This window comes from Sebastes fasciatus, chromosome 11 (genome assembly GCF_043250625.1).
Source record: "Sebastes fasciatus isolate fSebFas1 chromosome 11, fSebFas1.pri, whole genome shotgun sequence".
NCBI classification, from domain to species: domain Eukaryota; kingdom Metazoa; phylum Chordata; class Actinopteri; order Perciformes; family Sebastidae; genus Sebastes; species Sebastes fasciatus.
Genome location: NC_133805.1, coordinates 15162631 through 15179262, shown reverse-complemented (window position 1 = coordinate 15179262; position 16632 = coordinate 15162631). Strand labels below are relative to the sequence as shown.

The 16632-nt window shown below is 39.4% G+C and overlaps 1 protein-coding gene across 1 annotated transcript; it reads right to left on the bottom strand.

Annotated features, from left to right (window-relative positions):
- Nucleotides 1-604: 604 nt before the first annotated feature.
- Nucleotides 605-16049, bottom strand: sirt6 (sirtuin 6). Its single transcript, XM_074650990.1, has 8 exons — nt 15831-16049; nt 13807-13934; nt 9762-9944; nt 7790-7849; nt 4172-4267; nt 4008-4088; nt 1928-2051; nt 605-1710 (listed from the first exon to the last, which is right to left on the bottom strand). Exons 1-8 carry the CDS (start codon nt 15894-15896, stop codon nt 1393-1395), a joined length of 1056 nt encoding a protein of 351 aa, XP_074507091.1. The 5' UTR covers nt 15897-16049; the 3' UTR covers nt 605-1392.
- Between the last annotated feature and the right edge of the window lie 583 nt (nt 16050-16632).

The window sequence follows — 16632 nt, the reverse complement described above, 5'->3', positions numbered from 1 at the left end:
AGTACATTCAAAAGGCAGAGTGAGAACATTGAGCTCATTAGCACTATGGAACAGGCTCAATTAAAAACAAGTTGATGTATAGATATAGACGGTAAGAGTGACTGTGTAACTGTGTGATGACCCACTCACAGAGCAGGCAGATGGACTTGATGTGTTTTGCAGCTGTTGTGTTTTCTGACTGCTTTTATATGTTGCTTACAAATCTGAGGAGACAAAGTGCCTTAATGGACTGAAGCATATTCAGCAGCAGACACGCAGCGGCATGTTTACTGCACTAATCATCTACAAACACCTGTGGCCCATTGTGTAGTAGTCGTAGCATCGGATAGGACTGTCTTTGCTTTAAAAAAGAGAACTTTTGGTCTTTCGGTCCTCTTCCCGTTGACATTGGCTCCTAGGAGACGGGAGGTTTGATTATCATATCCAGTCACAATGCTGTGACGCATAAAGACATTTTATAACCAGCAAAGTGTACCTTTAGAGATGCTAATGAGGTTTCATGGCAAATAAACGCATGCTGTCTCCATGTCCTTTGAAACGTTGGCTCACATTTCCTACTAGGTCACTGCTGTTTGACAGCACACAAGCGCAAATACACAGGAGGTTCTACCAGGAACGGATTGTGTTTATTGCCAAAACTCAAGTGTGTATGTATAAAACAGTAAACATACTTTTTCCGTCGGAGTACAATGCCCCTTTTTTTCCTGAGATAAAAACATTTTCCTAGAAACGTACGGTGTGATTATGGTCCATTTATAGCCAGCAGACGCTCCATTTATGTAGACAATCAGGCGGAGTTAAACATCTCGGCAGAGAAACATAAATTGTTTGTACAATGAGAGAAGCACAGGTTTGACAATACAATTTCCTCCAGCTGTATGAGGCTACTAGTCAATCAGACTCAGAGATGCTCACTTGTTATCTCTTCCCGTGAAGGATCGAACCAAGGTGGTGTCTTTAAAGGCCAGATCTGCAGGGATGAGATGTGGAGCGCGTGGTTATAAATAAAGCTTTTATTAATAAGGTGCAACAACCTTACACACCTTATTAAAGCTTTATTTATAACTGTGTGCTCCAGATCTCTTCTCGTTGTCTTCCTAACGCCATGTATTGGGTCATCCTTTTACCCTGGACACAATCACTTAGCTAATTTTGCTTTATGAAGGAGGTCAACTTTTGAGCTTTTAGCCGAGGAGTCATTTTCACATCGCTGTTCATCGTGGCTGCAAAAGATATGGGATTAACAAAACCAGTACAGTACTAGAAGAGTCTTTGCTCCAGAGGGTGTAAGATGAGGAATAAACCTCTGTCTGAAACTGATCAAACCGAACACCTCCAGTTGTAAAGTTTATTTCTGGATGCGGGTTTGTGTTGTGAAGTTGATGTGAGAGGCTATTTCTCTTCATTAGTCTCCACTGGGGAGTCCGCTCTCTCCCTCTTTACCGAGACCACCTCCTCCTTAACACTCCCGTCGTCTGTTAGTGCCGTTGTGTCTCTTTTCCTCTCCTCCTTAATTGGGTCCTTTTTCAACGTCTTCTTCGATCTGACTGCTCGTGGTGGTTTGACATCAGAGGTGGACTCAGAGGTGGCTTTGGAGCTCTCGCAGACAGTCGGACCCTCCCACTTTGGGATGTCCAATCCCAGCAGCTCCATCACCTGTTTCATGACATCGTCCACGTAACTACTGATACGCAGGTGCGCATGTTTGTCCTACAAGAGAGAAAATTACGACCGTGAAATGGTGATACTTAGTGTAAAATTACTACTTTTGTGGATGGAGTCTGGTTGCTTTGAAGACAGCGATATTGCAGCCTCAGTTCCCCGTCTCAAAAATATAATTTTGCCTTTGATTTGCGTACAGTATTTCCAGTGTCATTTCATGTTTCCACACATATGTGTCAGGTGGCGGTGCATGAATGAGACTCACGTGTTTCGTGGCCTGCAGGTTGACGATGGCCAGTTTCCCTCCTTTGCGCTTGGTGAGAAGTGGAAGGTCTCCACTGGGTTTGATCTGCAGGGACGTGCCGAGCGTCAGTGCCAGGTCTGCTCGTCTGTATGCAGAGAGTGGAGAAATAACGTCACACACATTCTGCTTATTTGCCTGTTATTAAGGGGGGATTTATTGTTGTGCTTTAAGGGATTAGCTGAGTTTCCAATGCTGGTAGAAATGTTTGGTAGGTCCACATTTAGTCCCAGTTTGTGCCTCCTGTGTATTGCCATTACATCTGAGTCACAGCGGTGAGCATCCTTTTCTCTGAAAAATAATTAGCTGGCAACATTTGAAAAACCCAGAAGATTGTTTAACAACACTTACGGCTGCTCTGAAGGTATTCGCAGAACTCACAAAGACTTTACATGAATTTACCCAATTCTCAAGTCGAGACTGTATTTCTAATCCAGTTAGCCTGACATGACTTGGATCCTAGTTCTTGTTGTAAAATACAATCTAAAAATTAGAAAGAAACATCAATATAGTACTGGGCCGGTTTGCAGCCGAGTGTGAAGTGGTCCGGATGAGAGTCAGTAAGTCTGAGGCCGTGGTGCTCCGCCGGATTACCCCCTCCGGATGGGGAGTGAGTCACTGCCTCAAGCGAGGGAGTTAAAGTATCTCGGGGTCTTGAACATGAGTGAGGAAAAATTGGAGCGGGAGATGGACAGGCGGTTGAGCCTGAGGAAGTCGAAGCTCTTGATTTACCGGTCCATCTACGTTCCAACCCTCACCTGTGGTCAAGAGCATTGAGTAGTGAACGAAAGAATGAGATCGTGGATACAAGCTGCGGAAATTAGTTTCCTTCGTAGGGTGGCTGGGCTCAGCCTTAGGAGATAGGGTGAGGAGCTCAGACATCCGGAGGGAGCTCGGAGTAGAGCCGCTGCTCCTTCATGTCGAAAGGGGCCAGATGAGGTGGTTTGGGCATCTGATCAGGATGCCTCCTGGTTGCATCCCTTTGAAGGTTTTCCAGGCACGTCCAACTGGTAAGAGGCCCCGGGGTGGACCCAGGACTACGCTGGAGAGATTATATATCTCGTCTGCCTGGGAACGCCTCGGGGTCCCCCAGGAGGAGCTGGAAAACGTTGCTGGGGAGAGGGACGTCTTGAAATCCCTGCTAAGCCTGCTGTCCCCCTATGATCCGGCCCCGGCTAATCGGTGGAAAATGGAAAGATGTATTGGTAATAAAATGTTTTACTTTTGGTTCACCTTGTACGAGCATTCCCAGCTGCCATATTTGTGTGGATTAGGAAAAAGCAGCACGAATTGGGAAATCTTTTTTTTTTATCTTACAAAAGAAGGAATATTCATTCATGCAGATGATTAGAAACGTCTTTGAGGATCTTAAAAATACCTTCAGAACACCCATGAGTGTTGTAAAATGATTTCAAAGATTGCTGGGTGATTATTTTTTTAGAGAAACGGGTGCTTAGTGCTCAAATGTAATGGTAATGCATGAGAGGTACAAACTGTTATCTGCTGCTTTCAGTCACACACATCTAGCTAAGCCATCTCCACTGCGATATGTCATTATGAAAGGAAGAGCAGCTCCACAGCAGCAGGCTCCTATTCAAGTAATGAGACCAGGCGAAATACAAGTTACCTGAATGTAACATGCATAAACACACAGCTAGCTTCTCTTTGTAATGTAAAAGGGCAATTATGCTTCTCCTATGGGTCTCTGAGTACATCAAGGTGAAATACAAAACATCCAATCCATCCCGCTGTTTGGTAGATAAAAGCTTTTCTTTGCTGAAGCTTTGAATGAAAACATTGACAGTCGGGAGGCAAATGGTAACATTAAAGCAAACTGTGAAGCATTTGCATGTCTGGACACTGACAGCAAGGCCACACAGAAAGCTAAGGCAAATAGATCCAACAAATTATTTCACATTTTTTCATTTCAGAGGACACTTTTGAACTGTGACTTGAAACAGGGATGGCAAAGGAAATCAGGATAATTACGAGTATGTGATGTGTGTGCTGAATCCAAACCAAAATGGAGCAGAAGCGGTCTCACCTGCTGGCATCCTCTGCTTTGTTCAGGTCTCCGTCAGGAAGAGCATCCTCCCAGTCCAGTATGGTGCTTATCAGCTTTCCTCTGTTTTAAGCAAAAGAATACACACTCATACTAATAAATATAGATAATTTATTATTTCAAAACGCAGTGAAAGCGATTGTTACCTGCAGGCTCTGAGTCCCCTGGATCGCACCACATCACAGTAACGTCCTGTCGGTTTCAGTCCCATCACACCGATCACTTTGTCTCTGACATACTGCCTGGAAAACCAAAACCAACTCTTACAGATTACGGCTCTGTCCGACCAGATCAGTTTTAGTTAAGTTACAGTTATGAAGAAAACAATCCCAAGATCTACTTATACACAAAACCATGATAATATAGACTTGATGGCTACTTTATTAGATAGACCAGACAACTCCAGGCATCTTTCGTAAGACATGGACTCAACATGATTCTGGAAATGCGCTTCAGGGATAACAGTGACTCAACGGCTTCATATATCTGCTGCAAACATACATGTACGCCTCTGTTCATCCCTAAGTAATCTACTTGGATGAGATATGAAGACTGTGCAGGTAGAGAGAATACAATACAATAAATCTTTATTGTCCACCAGGACACCAAACACAAGAAACAACAACATACCAAAAGCAGTTAATGAGAACAAATGCATAGACAGGTCATTTTACACATTAACACAGTTCACGTCAGTGTCTGTGGCTTGGATCTACTCGGTCACCTTGTTGAGTTAAAGTCTAGATTAAATGAAAAATCCATTGTTAACCCTTTTAGATCACATCCCCGGTCATATTGTTTATCTATTTAACAATATATGCAAAAAAGATACAAAAAAAATCTATTTATTTGTATTTTTTAATATCAAAATCCAATCATCTTTTCTTCCTATAAAACAAAATGTGACGCTTACGTAACTTAGATTCAGACAATAATATCATGACATCCATCCCTCAATCAATATGCAAATTTGGGTGACATCGGTAGCTCTGTATCTCGCTACATTCAAAGCCCGCCCACTTTTTAGAGGTCCAATCAAATGCAGAGGATTTTAGTTAAGTCTCTCTTGTAAGGTTGTGTCTAGAGGGTAAACACCAAGTTGAGAAAATGTGCAAAAACTCTTGCGAGACTCGCTGCCCGACGGCCTATCCTAACGTCAACCATTCAAGGTCAATGCCTCACGATAAGAATCTCGTGGTAGTTTTGCAACTTGGGGGGCACCTTCTAGACACGACTCTCTTGAAACTGAACACGGCTCAAATATTCAGTTTCACTGAAGAATACTCACAGTACAGAAGCTTAAGACGCTCTAACTTCAATTTCACTGGGACTTTAAGAACATTGATGGCACTTGGGACGTCTTAAACACATTTCTAGTTGCCAGAGGGACAATATAGCGCCTCCCTGAGCTCAAGAGCTCAAACTGAAAAGAGGATGTCAGTTATTTATCTGCCAGGACAGCCCTCGCTTTCTTCCTTGTCCTTACTGTAAAATGTTGAGTCAAGGGCTTTTGGGGTTTGCATTCAACATGTGTATATGTTTTTCAATAACAGGTGTACAAAACGAAGTTGTGATTTATCAAACGTAAATCTCTTTGAAATGGCTGGTTTACCTATTCAAGGTGTGTATGCAGAAAGGGCAGTAAAAATGGTCAGGAATGGTCTTTTACGCACAAGTTCTCACGATTCATAGATAAGGCCTATTGTGAATTGGGTCCTAACTGTTTGTCATTTTTAAAAAGTTTTGTACACTAGTTCTAAAATCTGCTGACTGACTCTGAGGCAACTTAATTTCCTAGAAGAAAATAAAGTCGCTGTGAGCATCTCTTAAAAACTGTATTTTCAGAGAAGCTCACCCGGGAGTCCAGCACTGTAGTGAGGTAGTTCAAGTTTTCTACATGCTGGGCATCAAGTGAAACTGTCTCTGTGTTCGGATGTTGTTTTGCGTTGCACATAATTAATTATTTTGTCTTGGCCACATTGATTTCTAGCTGGCTAATGCGACACCATGTTGAAGGGCTTTGGTTCAGGCAGATAGGCAGCTTCACCCAGCGGGTCTCTTGTCTGTAGAAGGCCAACAAAGGCCATCGGCATACTTAAACAATCTTAAAAGGTTTGTCATTTATCACAGGGGGAAGAACACAGCCTTGTGGGCAGCCTGTGCTCACAGTGAGCACATCTGATATGTTCTCACTTACACAGACCCTCTGTGGGCAGCAGGAAACAAAGTCTCTGATCCAGAGAACTAAACCTGTATTGATGTTGAGATCAATGAGTCTTTCCAGGAGAACATGTGTCTTTATTAAGTTAAAAGTTGAGCTAAAGTCTACAAATACAACTCTGGCATATCTCCTTAGGCTTACTTGTGACTATAGGGACACCAGGCTGCTACAGCTTAACCATACAGACCTCTACACACATTAGACTGATCAGTTATTCACTTGACGTTATGGTTTTTATGAAGGAGACGTCTGGTTACCAGGGCTCATTCACATGTTGGCAATCTCTCATCGTAAATGTTAATCTGGATAATATATATATCAAAAATATGAATCAGAATTGCCCAACAATAGTTGAAAACATTATATTTCAATAAATTGAATTCAGTCGGTAAAACCCAGTAAGGTTAACATGAGCTAAATCAAATGTAACAGTAACGTTAAATGTTGGTATCTGGCAGAGAGAGAAGTCATTATTATGAGATACTAAGTGAACATATTGAGATAATAAGAGAAAATATTGAGATACTAAGTCATTATTTTGAGATATTAAATGAAAATATTGAGAAAGTTTTTTATTATTTAGAGATACTAAGTCATTATTTTGAGATATTAAATGAAAATATTGAGATACTAAATGAAAATATTGAGAAAGTTTCTTATTATTTAGAGATACTAAGTCATTATTTTGAGATACATAGTGAAAATATTGAGAAAGTTTCTTATTTTGAGATACTAAGTGAAAATATTGAGACACTACGTCAGAATATTGACAAAGTTTCTCATTATTTTGACAAAGTTTCTCATTATTTTGAGAAAGTTTCTCATTATAATGACTTACAAAACTTTTTTTCATCACAGTGGCGGAAATGGGCTTCCATACACTGATACACTACAAAGAACTAAATGGGTTTTATTTCTATTAGCAAAACAACAGTGGGAGGTGGGCAAGTAATGTAATCAGTGTATACCTGAACACTGGGTAACACCGACTTGCAGCCTAACAGCCTAGTTGCAGCTGTTTTTTTTGGCACAGTCCTAATTATTGAGAATTTCCACGATTTGGGCTTTGTTCATGTGTCTCGGAGGAACTGAAACAACCTTGCAAAAACTCCTTTTAGTTGAGAAGCACAGTCTTTAAAAAGACAGGCTTTTAGGGGCCAGTCGTCTTGTTAGGCTGGATAACTATTGATGTCTCTACAGGGAGACAAAATGAAGTCCGCGATGTGTTCCTGGAATCCTTTTTGAGATAATGAGCGCTCTGCAAAAAGGAAGCATTATCCTGCCGGACGTTTCCAAAAAACTCTTGACGTACAAATACACCAGCAGCTTTTATTACCTTTCATGGATTCATACCTCCTGTCTGCATGCTTTCTATATATATTATGTTGCAGCCACATGATTTGCTGTTTGTTTTCACAGGCGTACTAAATACAATGGTCTCAAAATGAAAGTCGGTAGCTTGTAAAGATGAGACTCATCAGAGTTTCAAGATCAAAATGTGGGTGTTTGGTGTGTGTGTGTGTGTGTGTGTGTGTGCTCATACCTGCCACACTTCTCACACTCCTCCACAAACATGTTTCCATGGAGCTCTGATAACACATCCCTGACAGAGCAAGAGGGAGAGAAGACAGAAAAAAACAGTAATATTACAAAAATGATATTCACTTGTCTCCAAAGTTAACGTCAGAACTCTTCAACACAACTTTTTTCGCAGTCCCTCTTTGATTCGTATTTATTTCTGTTCCATCTGGCATCTCCGCAGATTAGTGCCAACCAGTTTGCTTTACCAGTACGGGCTGCGTGTATCGATGATTTCCTCAGAGAACTACCAATTCGCTGTCTGAAAAAAAAACAACCTGACTGATGGAGGGTAGAGGAGGAAATGGCTTCCAGGGAAAGCCGGTCTTCCAATACGCGTAAAGGCTGGGTTTATGTGCTGAATGAAAAATTGGATTCTTGGCCTTGGGTTGAGTCCAATATGTTTAGATAGTCCAGAGTCAGACCAAACATTTTCCATTACTCTGAGCATTATTTGAAGTTTACTTGAGCGGTATTTAAAGAGCTCCTCATTTCTGGCGCTGTTACGGCGGTTATCACAAAGCAGCAGCTTCATATTTAAAAACAATGAGTCACAACCCAACATGTAACAAATTGTCGTGAAACAATATGGTTATCTCATAATGCTGTATATATATATATATATATTTGTGTTTGCATACTACAAATGAATAAAGTTCCTCCACAATAAGGAATTCACTGCATTTTCTGAACAAGTTAACTTTTCCTATAAATAAATGCATCACGTCTCACCTCTCACTTATTCATTCCCTCTCCTCTCCACTCTCTCTGCTTCAACTGCTAATCATTCTGCACAGCACAGAGATGTAATCTGACATGCAGGCACGGCGTTGCGGGCGGGCCTAACAGACATGGGCCCACCCACCGGTACAACTGGCCCATCCTAATCCTTAATAATAATAATAATAATAATAATAATAATAATAATAATTTGAATGTCAATGTTATGAATGATGCTTCAAATTATTCGGTACAGCCCTATAGTATATTAAAAATACTGATGATATAGGAGGACTGTTGTTTTAGCTTTTGGGGATATTTGAGGAGTTATGTGGTCCGTGAGTTTTTGTTGAATAGGTAAGTGGTCCTTGGTCTGGAAAGTTTAGAGAAAAACAGTTCTACACAATCCACAGCAAAAAATAACTGTTAGATATACTAGGCGTTTCATTTTCGCACGATTTGAGCAATATACCTGCGTGTGCTGCCTGTAATACAAACGGTCGTGGATAAATAAATAATACACCATCTCAGCAATGGAAATGTTTTAAGATTCAAAATGTGTCATGATCAGCCAGACGCACTACAGTCGCCTTCTGGTATGATATCAGTCATTTCTGTTTTAGCGAGACTACCAGGTGGAAACCATCAAAGGGGCAAACCGTATTAACTTCTGTAATTAAAAGGCTAAGCCAAAATTAATTTGTCCCCGTCCAAAATTGAAATCCTGACACCGAGCCTGCAAACATGATCTGAAATATTATATATATATTACAACATGGAGAATATGTTCGTCTACATTTGCAGCAGTTATAAAGTATTTGATAGGATGATACATCTTTAAAGCTGCAATAATTCATGTTTTAATACTAACAATAGGTCAACTCACTACATGTAAATGTAGGGAAAGTGGTCACTCGTAGTGACAAACCCACAGAGAATTATCCCCCAACTCTGCAGTTACCCTCAACTGGGCATCTTCCTGCTCATTGTTTTGGTTTTACAGCCCGCAACTTTAATTTTTTGGTTCACTCTCACCGCTCTCATCAACCTTGTTTCCAGCAGCAGCAGCAGGCAGCTGTTTTCAGAAAACAAATGCTCTTATAAACTGACTATACGCTACCTGATATTAATAACTATGATTTGAGTCAGCTACTCAGTGTGTAAAACACTTGATGGGTGTACATCATACTACAGGACAGGAGGCAGGGCGGAGTTACCTGGGGAAGCCTGATCGGACATGTAGTCCGTCCACATTCTGGCTGACGAGATACTTGAGGTAGCCGGCCCTCTGCAGTCCCAGGAGGGCCATGTGAGTCAAGCTGGGTCGGGCATCTTCAAATGTGGTGTCAAAGCGAGGCGACTCACCCTGTTGTTCTAACGTCCACACACCCTTTGGACCCCTGAAAGAGAATAGTGATGAGGAGATGATGAAATCATGATTATCCTGGCCAAAATAATTGGGATTCATGATATTATCCTGGTAATCATCAAAATATGCTTAAAGGTATAATATGTAACCATTGTCGGTTGCTGTTTGTAAACGCACAGCATTAAAAGTTGGCCACACCTCCACAGCTCAACGAGCGAGTGAGGGAGAGAGCAGCGATGGAGTGTAGAGTGAATGAAGAGAGGGAGCGCCGTTAGTGAGAACAAAGCAGCGAATCAGAGAAATAAAACTTTATTTTCTGATTGTGAAATATGGCTGCTTTGTATCTGACAGAGCTAAAGGGAGCTGAAAGGCTGTTTGCAGAAGCCAAAAAGAGTTCCGAACACAGCATAATAACAAGAAAATACAGAGGGCAGGGTACATACAGACACAACCACACTTCTAGTGGGTCATAAGTGATGATTGAGAGGGATTATTATACATTGTGTTGTTTAGGTGATTCTTGCATATTATTAGGGCAGTCCCGAATACCATTTTTGGGCTTCGAAGCTTCGGTGATTGCCATGGCAACGGTCGAAGCTTCGGTCAGCCCTACATATTATACCTTTAAAACTCTTAAAAAGACACATAAACACACTGCAATTACTTTACCATACATTTTGTTAAGAAGCATATGTTCATTGCTAAGGAGGACACATCTTTTTTAGTGAACATCTTAAATAAGGTAATCATTAATCAACAGTCCCCGTGCTTAAATAAAGGATACATTTTTGCCTGTGTCTGTACTTTCTTACAGGATAGTTTTACTGTATTTTCTACACTATGCAGCATTTCCCCTAAAAACTATGTATAGACTCAACGATGTACAGACTCATACAAAAATAATCCCTCTTAATCATCACTTCAGACCCACAACAAGTGCGTTGTGCGGTCTGTATCTGCAGAGACTCTGCAGCCCTCTGCATGAATTTTCTCTTTTCTTCTTGTTTTGTTTTCTTTTTATTTTACCGTGTTAGTTTCTGGGCCTTTGGGCACTGGGTGTGTATAATCAGGATTAGACAGGTTGTAATCCGGTGGGTGGACAGGAGGCAATACGTGTAGAACAACTAGTGCGTGGGTATGTATTCATGGTTGAGTGAGTATTAGGAATCTCATAGGAGGAGCTCTGCAAAAGAGTTCTGCAAAGTTTGTGTACAGAACTGACAACGAGCTGTCAAATGCTGCTGCCCACTGGACATATGAAAGACCGATAAAAAACAATGTACAAAGATTCTCCCACGAAGAGAAAATATAAAATCTGTATCCGATTCATGCTTCTTTGATCAACCATTCAAGTTTGGGGTGTCTGAATGAACGCAGCGGTCCTGTCAGTAATGCTGCTGTCTAACATCCTGACAGTTGCCAAGTTATTTCGAGGATACACAGCTTATCTTTATGCATCAGATGAGGGAACGCATCCTGTGAATCCTCAAATGCAGCCACAGTAGCCTCATCTCTCAACAGCAACATGATTCCTTGCCCGCTCAGCCCTGACCAGTTCAAAGGCGGACTAGCATTAACGGAGAGGCCTGTGCGTCACTTATTACATGCTTATCACCATGAGAAAGATGCTGCAGGACATGAAAGCCACGGCGGATCTGTGAGGCTGGTATAATCACATTTTGCTGCCGTCAATAATATCCACCTGAGGGGCTTAATTTCTAACTCTCAGCTGGAGAACATGTGAGTGTGTGTGTGTGTGTGTATGTGTGTGGCAGCAGTGTGAATATAATTTGTGTTAGAGGATCTGATGTGTACATAGAAACCTTGGCTTTAATGATATTGCCTTCCAAGGTCGGTTCTACCTGACTGACAGGCGGACCAATGAAATATTAATTAGTCAGGTCTCCCCGGCGAACGTCTCCAGGCATGCATATATGAACTGTCCCTCGGAGATATCTGTCATTCACACCAGAATGAACAATTAATTAGTACAAAGCTCTCTATCTGATGTGCCGCAGCTCAGATATTAGGGCAAAATACGTGTTTGCACAGTATCAATGGAAATTATTGCACTATAATGGATGAACACAGATTGAGCCGGGATTTATTTAAGTGTGTGTGATATTGTTTTTTACAGAGAGCTGGATCTGACAAATAATGAGCAGGTACCGCCCTCATCTGCTCATACAGTGGTACTACAAGACAAAGCAGGAGGCAAAGTCGAGAGGTCCAAATTATGTCTACCAGAAATGGAGAAAAAAAATAATTTCTGGCTTTGATTCACTGATTATGCAGCTTACTCATTAACAGTATTTGTATTAGATGCAGTGGCATAAAGTTGGTAGTTGTCCCCAAGTTATCCCCCTGAGACGCAATGTCATATAACAACTAATTCAGATCAATCAATCAAAATGAATACATCATGATATGCTAGGAAAAGCAGATTAGTGCTAATGAGAGACAGACAGTAACGTCCCCATTATGTTATTTAAATGATCATAATCCATCTTTGCAAGGCTGCCAAAACTATGAAATGGCACAATGCAGTTAAGAGTCCCTTTCTTCTTTCAACTGTTCCTCTGGCCTCAGCGCTCACAGCAACAGGACTATCACCAGAATGGCTGCTATAACCAGCAATTTTCTGCACTTGGCCTGTCAAACAGCCTTTTATAAATTGTCCATTTCCTCAGATTGCCCTGTTGATTCACCTCCTCCATGAAAATCAAACAACTTTGAGATTTTAGATTCGCACAAAATACTCCATATTGAATTATTTAAGACATTAATAATAAGCTGCATGATTGGAATACTAAAGGGAATACTAAAGGGAATATTAAAAGGGACAGTTTGGGTGTTTTGAAGTGGAGTTGTATGAGGTACTTATCCACAGTCAGTGTATTACCTACAGTAGATGACTGTCGGCACGCACCCAGTTGGGAGAAACAGACAGGAGTTACCACACAGGAGCAAAGCAACATATTGCTGTGAACGGGACCGACAGCAAAACATATTTTAGATACCTAAAAAAAAATCAATATATCAGTTTTAATGTACGCTATATTTAGAATATGTTCCGATGGGCAACTGACCTGAATATGAAACATATCTACACTGTTTTTGTCATCTGAGCCTGCTGGCTTTGGAGGGAGCATAAATAAGTTTCACTTTCAGTCCTGTTCCCCGTCGGAAAGGATTAGGAAAGCGGTGTCTGATGGCAAGATAAAGAGGTGAAAATATTCTAAATATAGTGTACGCTTGAACTGATATTGATTCTTTTAGGTGTTTAAAATACATTTTGCTGCTGGCCCTGTCCACAGCAGTACATTACTTTGCTCCCGTGCGGTAACTCCTTTCTGTTTCTCCAAACTGGGGGCGTGCTGACCGTCATCTACTGTAGGTAATACACTGACTATGGATAAGTACCTCATACAACCAGACTTCAAAACACCCTAACTATCCCTTTAAGTTAATTTAAAATCAATTAAAACATCCTAAAAGGATATATTTTACGTAGTGGTGAACATACTTTGCATAGATTTTGCACTGGCTGGCTTTCACAGTAAAAAGAATATGGAAGCTAAATGCACATCAGCACATGGGCATTATAACAGAAAAAAAAATTAACATACACAAAATAAATGTCTAGAAGACACTATATGGATACACATAAGTACTGCTGGTATCCCAAACCATTCCTGTAACACATCAATTAAGAGCATTTTTTGAAAAGGAAATTTGACTTAACTTGAAACAGAGTGTGAGTTCAGTGTTACATTAATGCTCCTCATGTTCATGAACAGGAAACGTGGTTGAGAGAGAAAAGCCGTGTGTATTTGATTTGTGAGAAAGGGTGGTAGAAGAAAAGAGCTATGGTGACTTTGTTTGTGCCTCACCTGAAGTCGGGGATGCCTGATGAGGTGCTGATTCCTGCTCCAGAGTGGACAACCAAGAACTGAGACTCTTTTATCAACTGAGCGAGCGTCTCCACCTTCGCCTTTACCTCCTCAGGACCGTCAAACACCTGCCACAGAACAGGAAACATCAGGTTCAAAAACAGCTGCCCGACACTGACACAATCAAATATCACAAATATCAAGACTAATTAGGAATGACGAGGGGCTGAGAAGGGATGCTTTCATATCGTATTTTATCAACACAGAGGCGAGTGATTTGGTCAAATGTGGGTGTGATGACCATGCAGGAAGAAAGATTCCCTCTTAATTTCACACCGTCTAAACTGAAGCCAAAAATAGACCAAAACATTCGTAACATTCATGCAGCTTGTCAATAAAGAAAAAATAAATGTTCACAATGTTACAAACACTCAACAAACAGAAAATATTTTGTCTTATGTTGCAGTTTTAATGTAGTGCCCTTTGCTGAAAGCAAACTAGTTAAAGGTCCCATGGTGTAAAAAGTGATATTTTCAGGTCTTTTATATTATAGAGCAGGTTTAAGTGCTATATAAATACTGTTAAACTATCAAAATGCTCAATATACGGAGAAGTACACACAGCCCCTATTCAGAAATTGCGCGTTTTAAACAAGCCGTTAGAAATTCTGTCCATTTGTGATGTCACAAATATTCAATATTTAGACCATTACACAGTTTTAAACGTAAACATTGTAAATGTGTCCCAGTTTATATCCTGTTGCGGTGTATGTAAATAACATCAGCTCACAGGAAGTAAACATGGACCCAAGCTGTTGCCTAGCAACAAAATTCCGTTGCAATTCCATTGAAATGCACTAAAACGGAGCGTTTCAGACAGATGGTAAATACAGGTATATTCAGGCAGACAGTATGAGGAAAATAAAGTTTTTTTTAACATTACAGCATGTTCTAGTAGAAACCCAAAATACAAGTAAGAACCTGAAAATGAGCACAATATGGGACCTTTAAGAAACTTGCATTGGATTTTCTACATGTGGGACTTGTGTGTATTTGAAGTTGGATAACTTTTGCTGGTCTGCACCTCACACATTCTCCCCTTCTGTCATTTCCTGTATATGATTATTTGTATTGTCACCTGTGTAATATTATTGTACCTGAGCAGAGCTTACAGCTTTTAGGACATAATTGTAACATCAATACGTGAGAGGGTGACATTAGGTTATATTCACTTTCATCAGTGTACTATTTTGATGTATTGGTACCTTTCCATTTTATGCATCATACATTTCAGAGTAAAATGATGAACTTAGTGCCCCTTTACTTCTCTCCTTTATCTGATTGCTGAAGTTACTGTTTTTAGCCTTTAGTTTGTGCCTCTCATGTAATCTAATTATCAAGTCTTACATAGTCATAGACAGTAATTACACACCAAACTGAGGACAATGGCTTCTTTGCAGACATGATTTAACACATACAACATGTGCTCATAATATGACACACTGCTAGTTAAACTACCACCTGGACCAGCATTTGCACTATCTGTTTATATTTTGTTTATAGCTTATATTGTATATTGTACATTGGTAGAATTTCAATTTGTTTTTATTCTTATTTAATTCTAACGCTTTTATCTAGTCTTTTATTATTTTACTGGTTATTTGCACCAACAAAACCAAAGCAAATTCCAAGTGTATACCTCTTACACCTGGCAATAAACACGATTCTGAGCTGCACCACTGCTCACACCTGGACCACCTACACCACTGCTCACACCTGGACCAGCTGTTCACACACCTGAGCTAATGATGTAAAATTAACTTTCTTAACAAAGACTAATAACGTTAATGCTTAAACCTTACTTCAGTGTTTCCTGCTGTATATCTCTATGCTTTCTCTTGTCATGGAGTAGTTTTATACTGAAGTATTGCTATTTAAATACATTTTAACATCCTGCAGACATGATCATCCTCAGCTAGCCTGCTAGCAGTAGAAGCTAACTACCTAACAGTAGCTCATCTTTACCTCTGGAAGTCCACAAACACCTTTGTCTGCGTACGGTGAGAGTCCAGCAGCATAGTTCACAGACATGACTGTTGACGGTATCGTGTCTTTATGTATTTTAGAGTTGTTCCTGTATCATAAAGACATAAAGACATAAAGAGTAATAATCTCTCAGGCGGTTCTTTAATTGTGTTGTTTGGCTGACGTCATCTCGGAGCGACGACGTGTGCTGCGTCCATGAATATGGGAAAATTGTTAATGCACGACATCTCCTCGCCCACCTGGGTTATCTTTGTTCCAAGAAAAAAATTATTAACTATATATATATATATATATATATATATTTATTTATATATGTATAAATATATATTTACATATAAATAATATATATAACATATATATACATGTTATATATATGTTATATATATAAATATATATATATAAATATAAATAAAAGTATATAAGAAAAGAATAATAGTAAAAGAAAAAATATATATGTATATTTATAAATATATATAAATATATAAAAAAGAATATATATATATATAAATATATAAAAAGAAATATATATATACATATATATATATATATATGTATATATATATGTATATATTTATATATATATATATATATTCTTTTTTATATATTTATATATATATATATATATATATACATATATATATATAAATATATATGTATATATATATACGTATATATAAATATATATATATAAAAAAGAATATATATATATATAAATATATACATATATATATATAAATATATAAATATATATATATATATATATGTATATATATATATACAT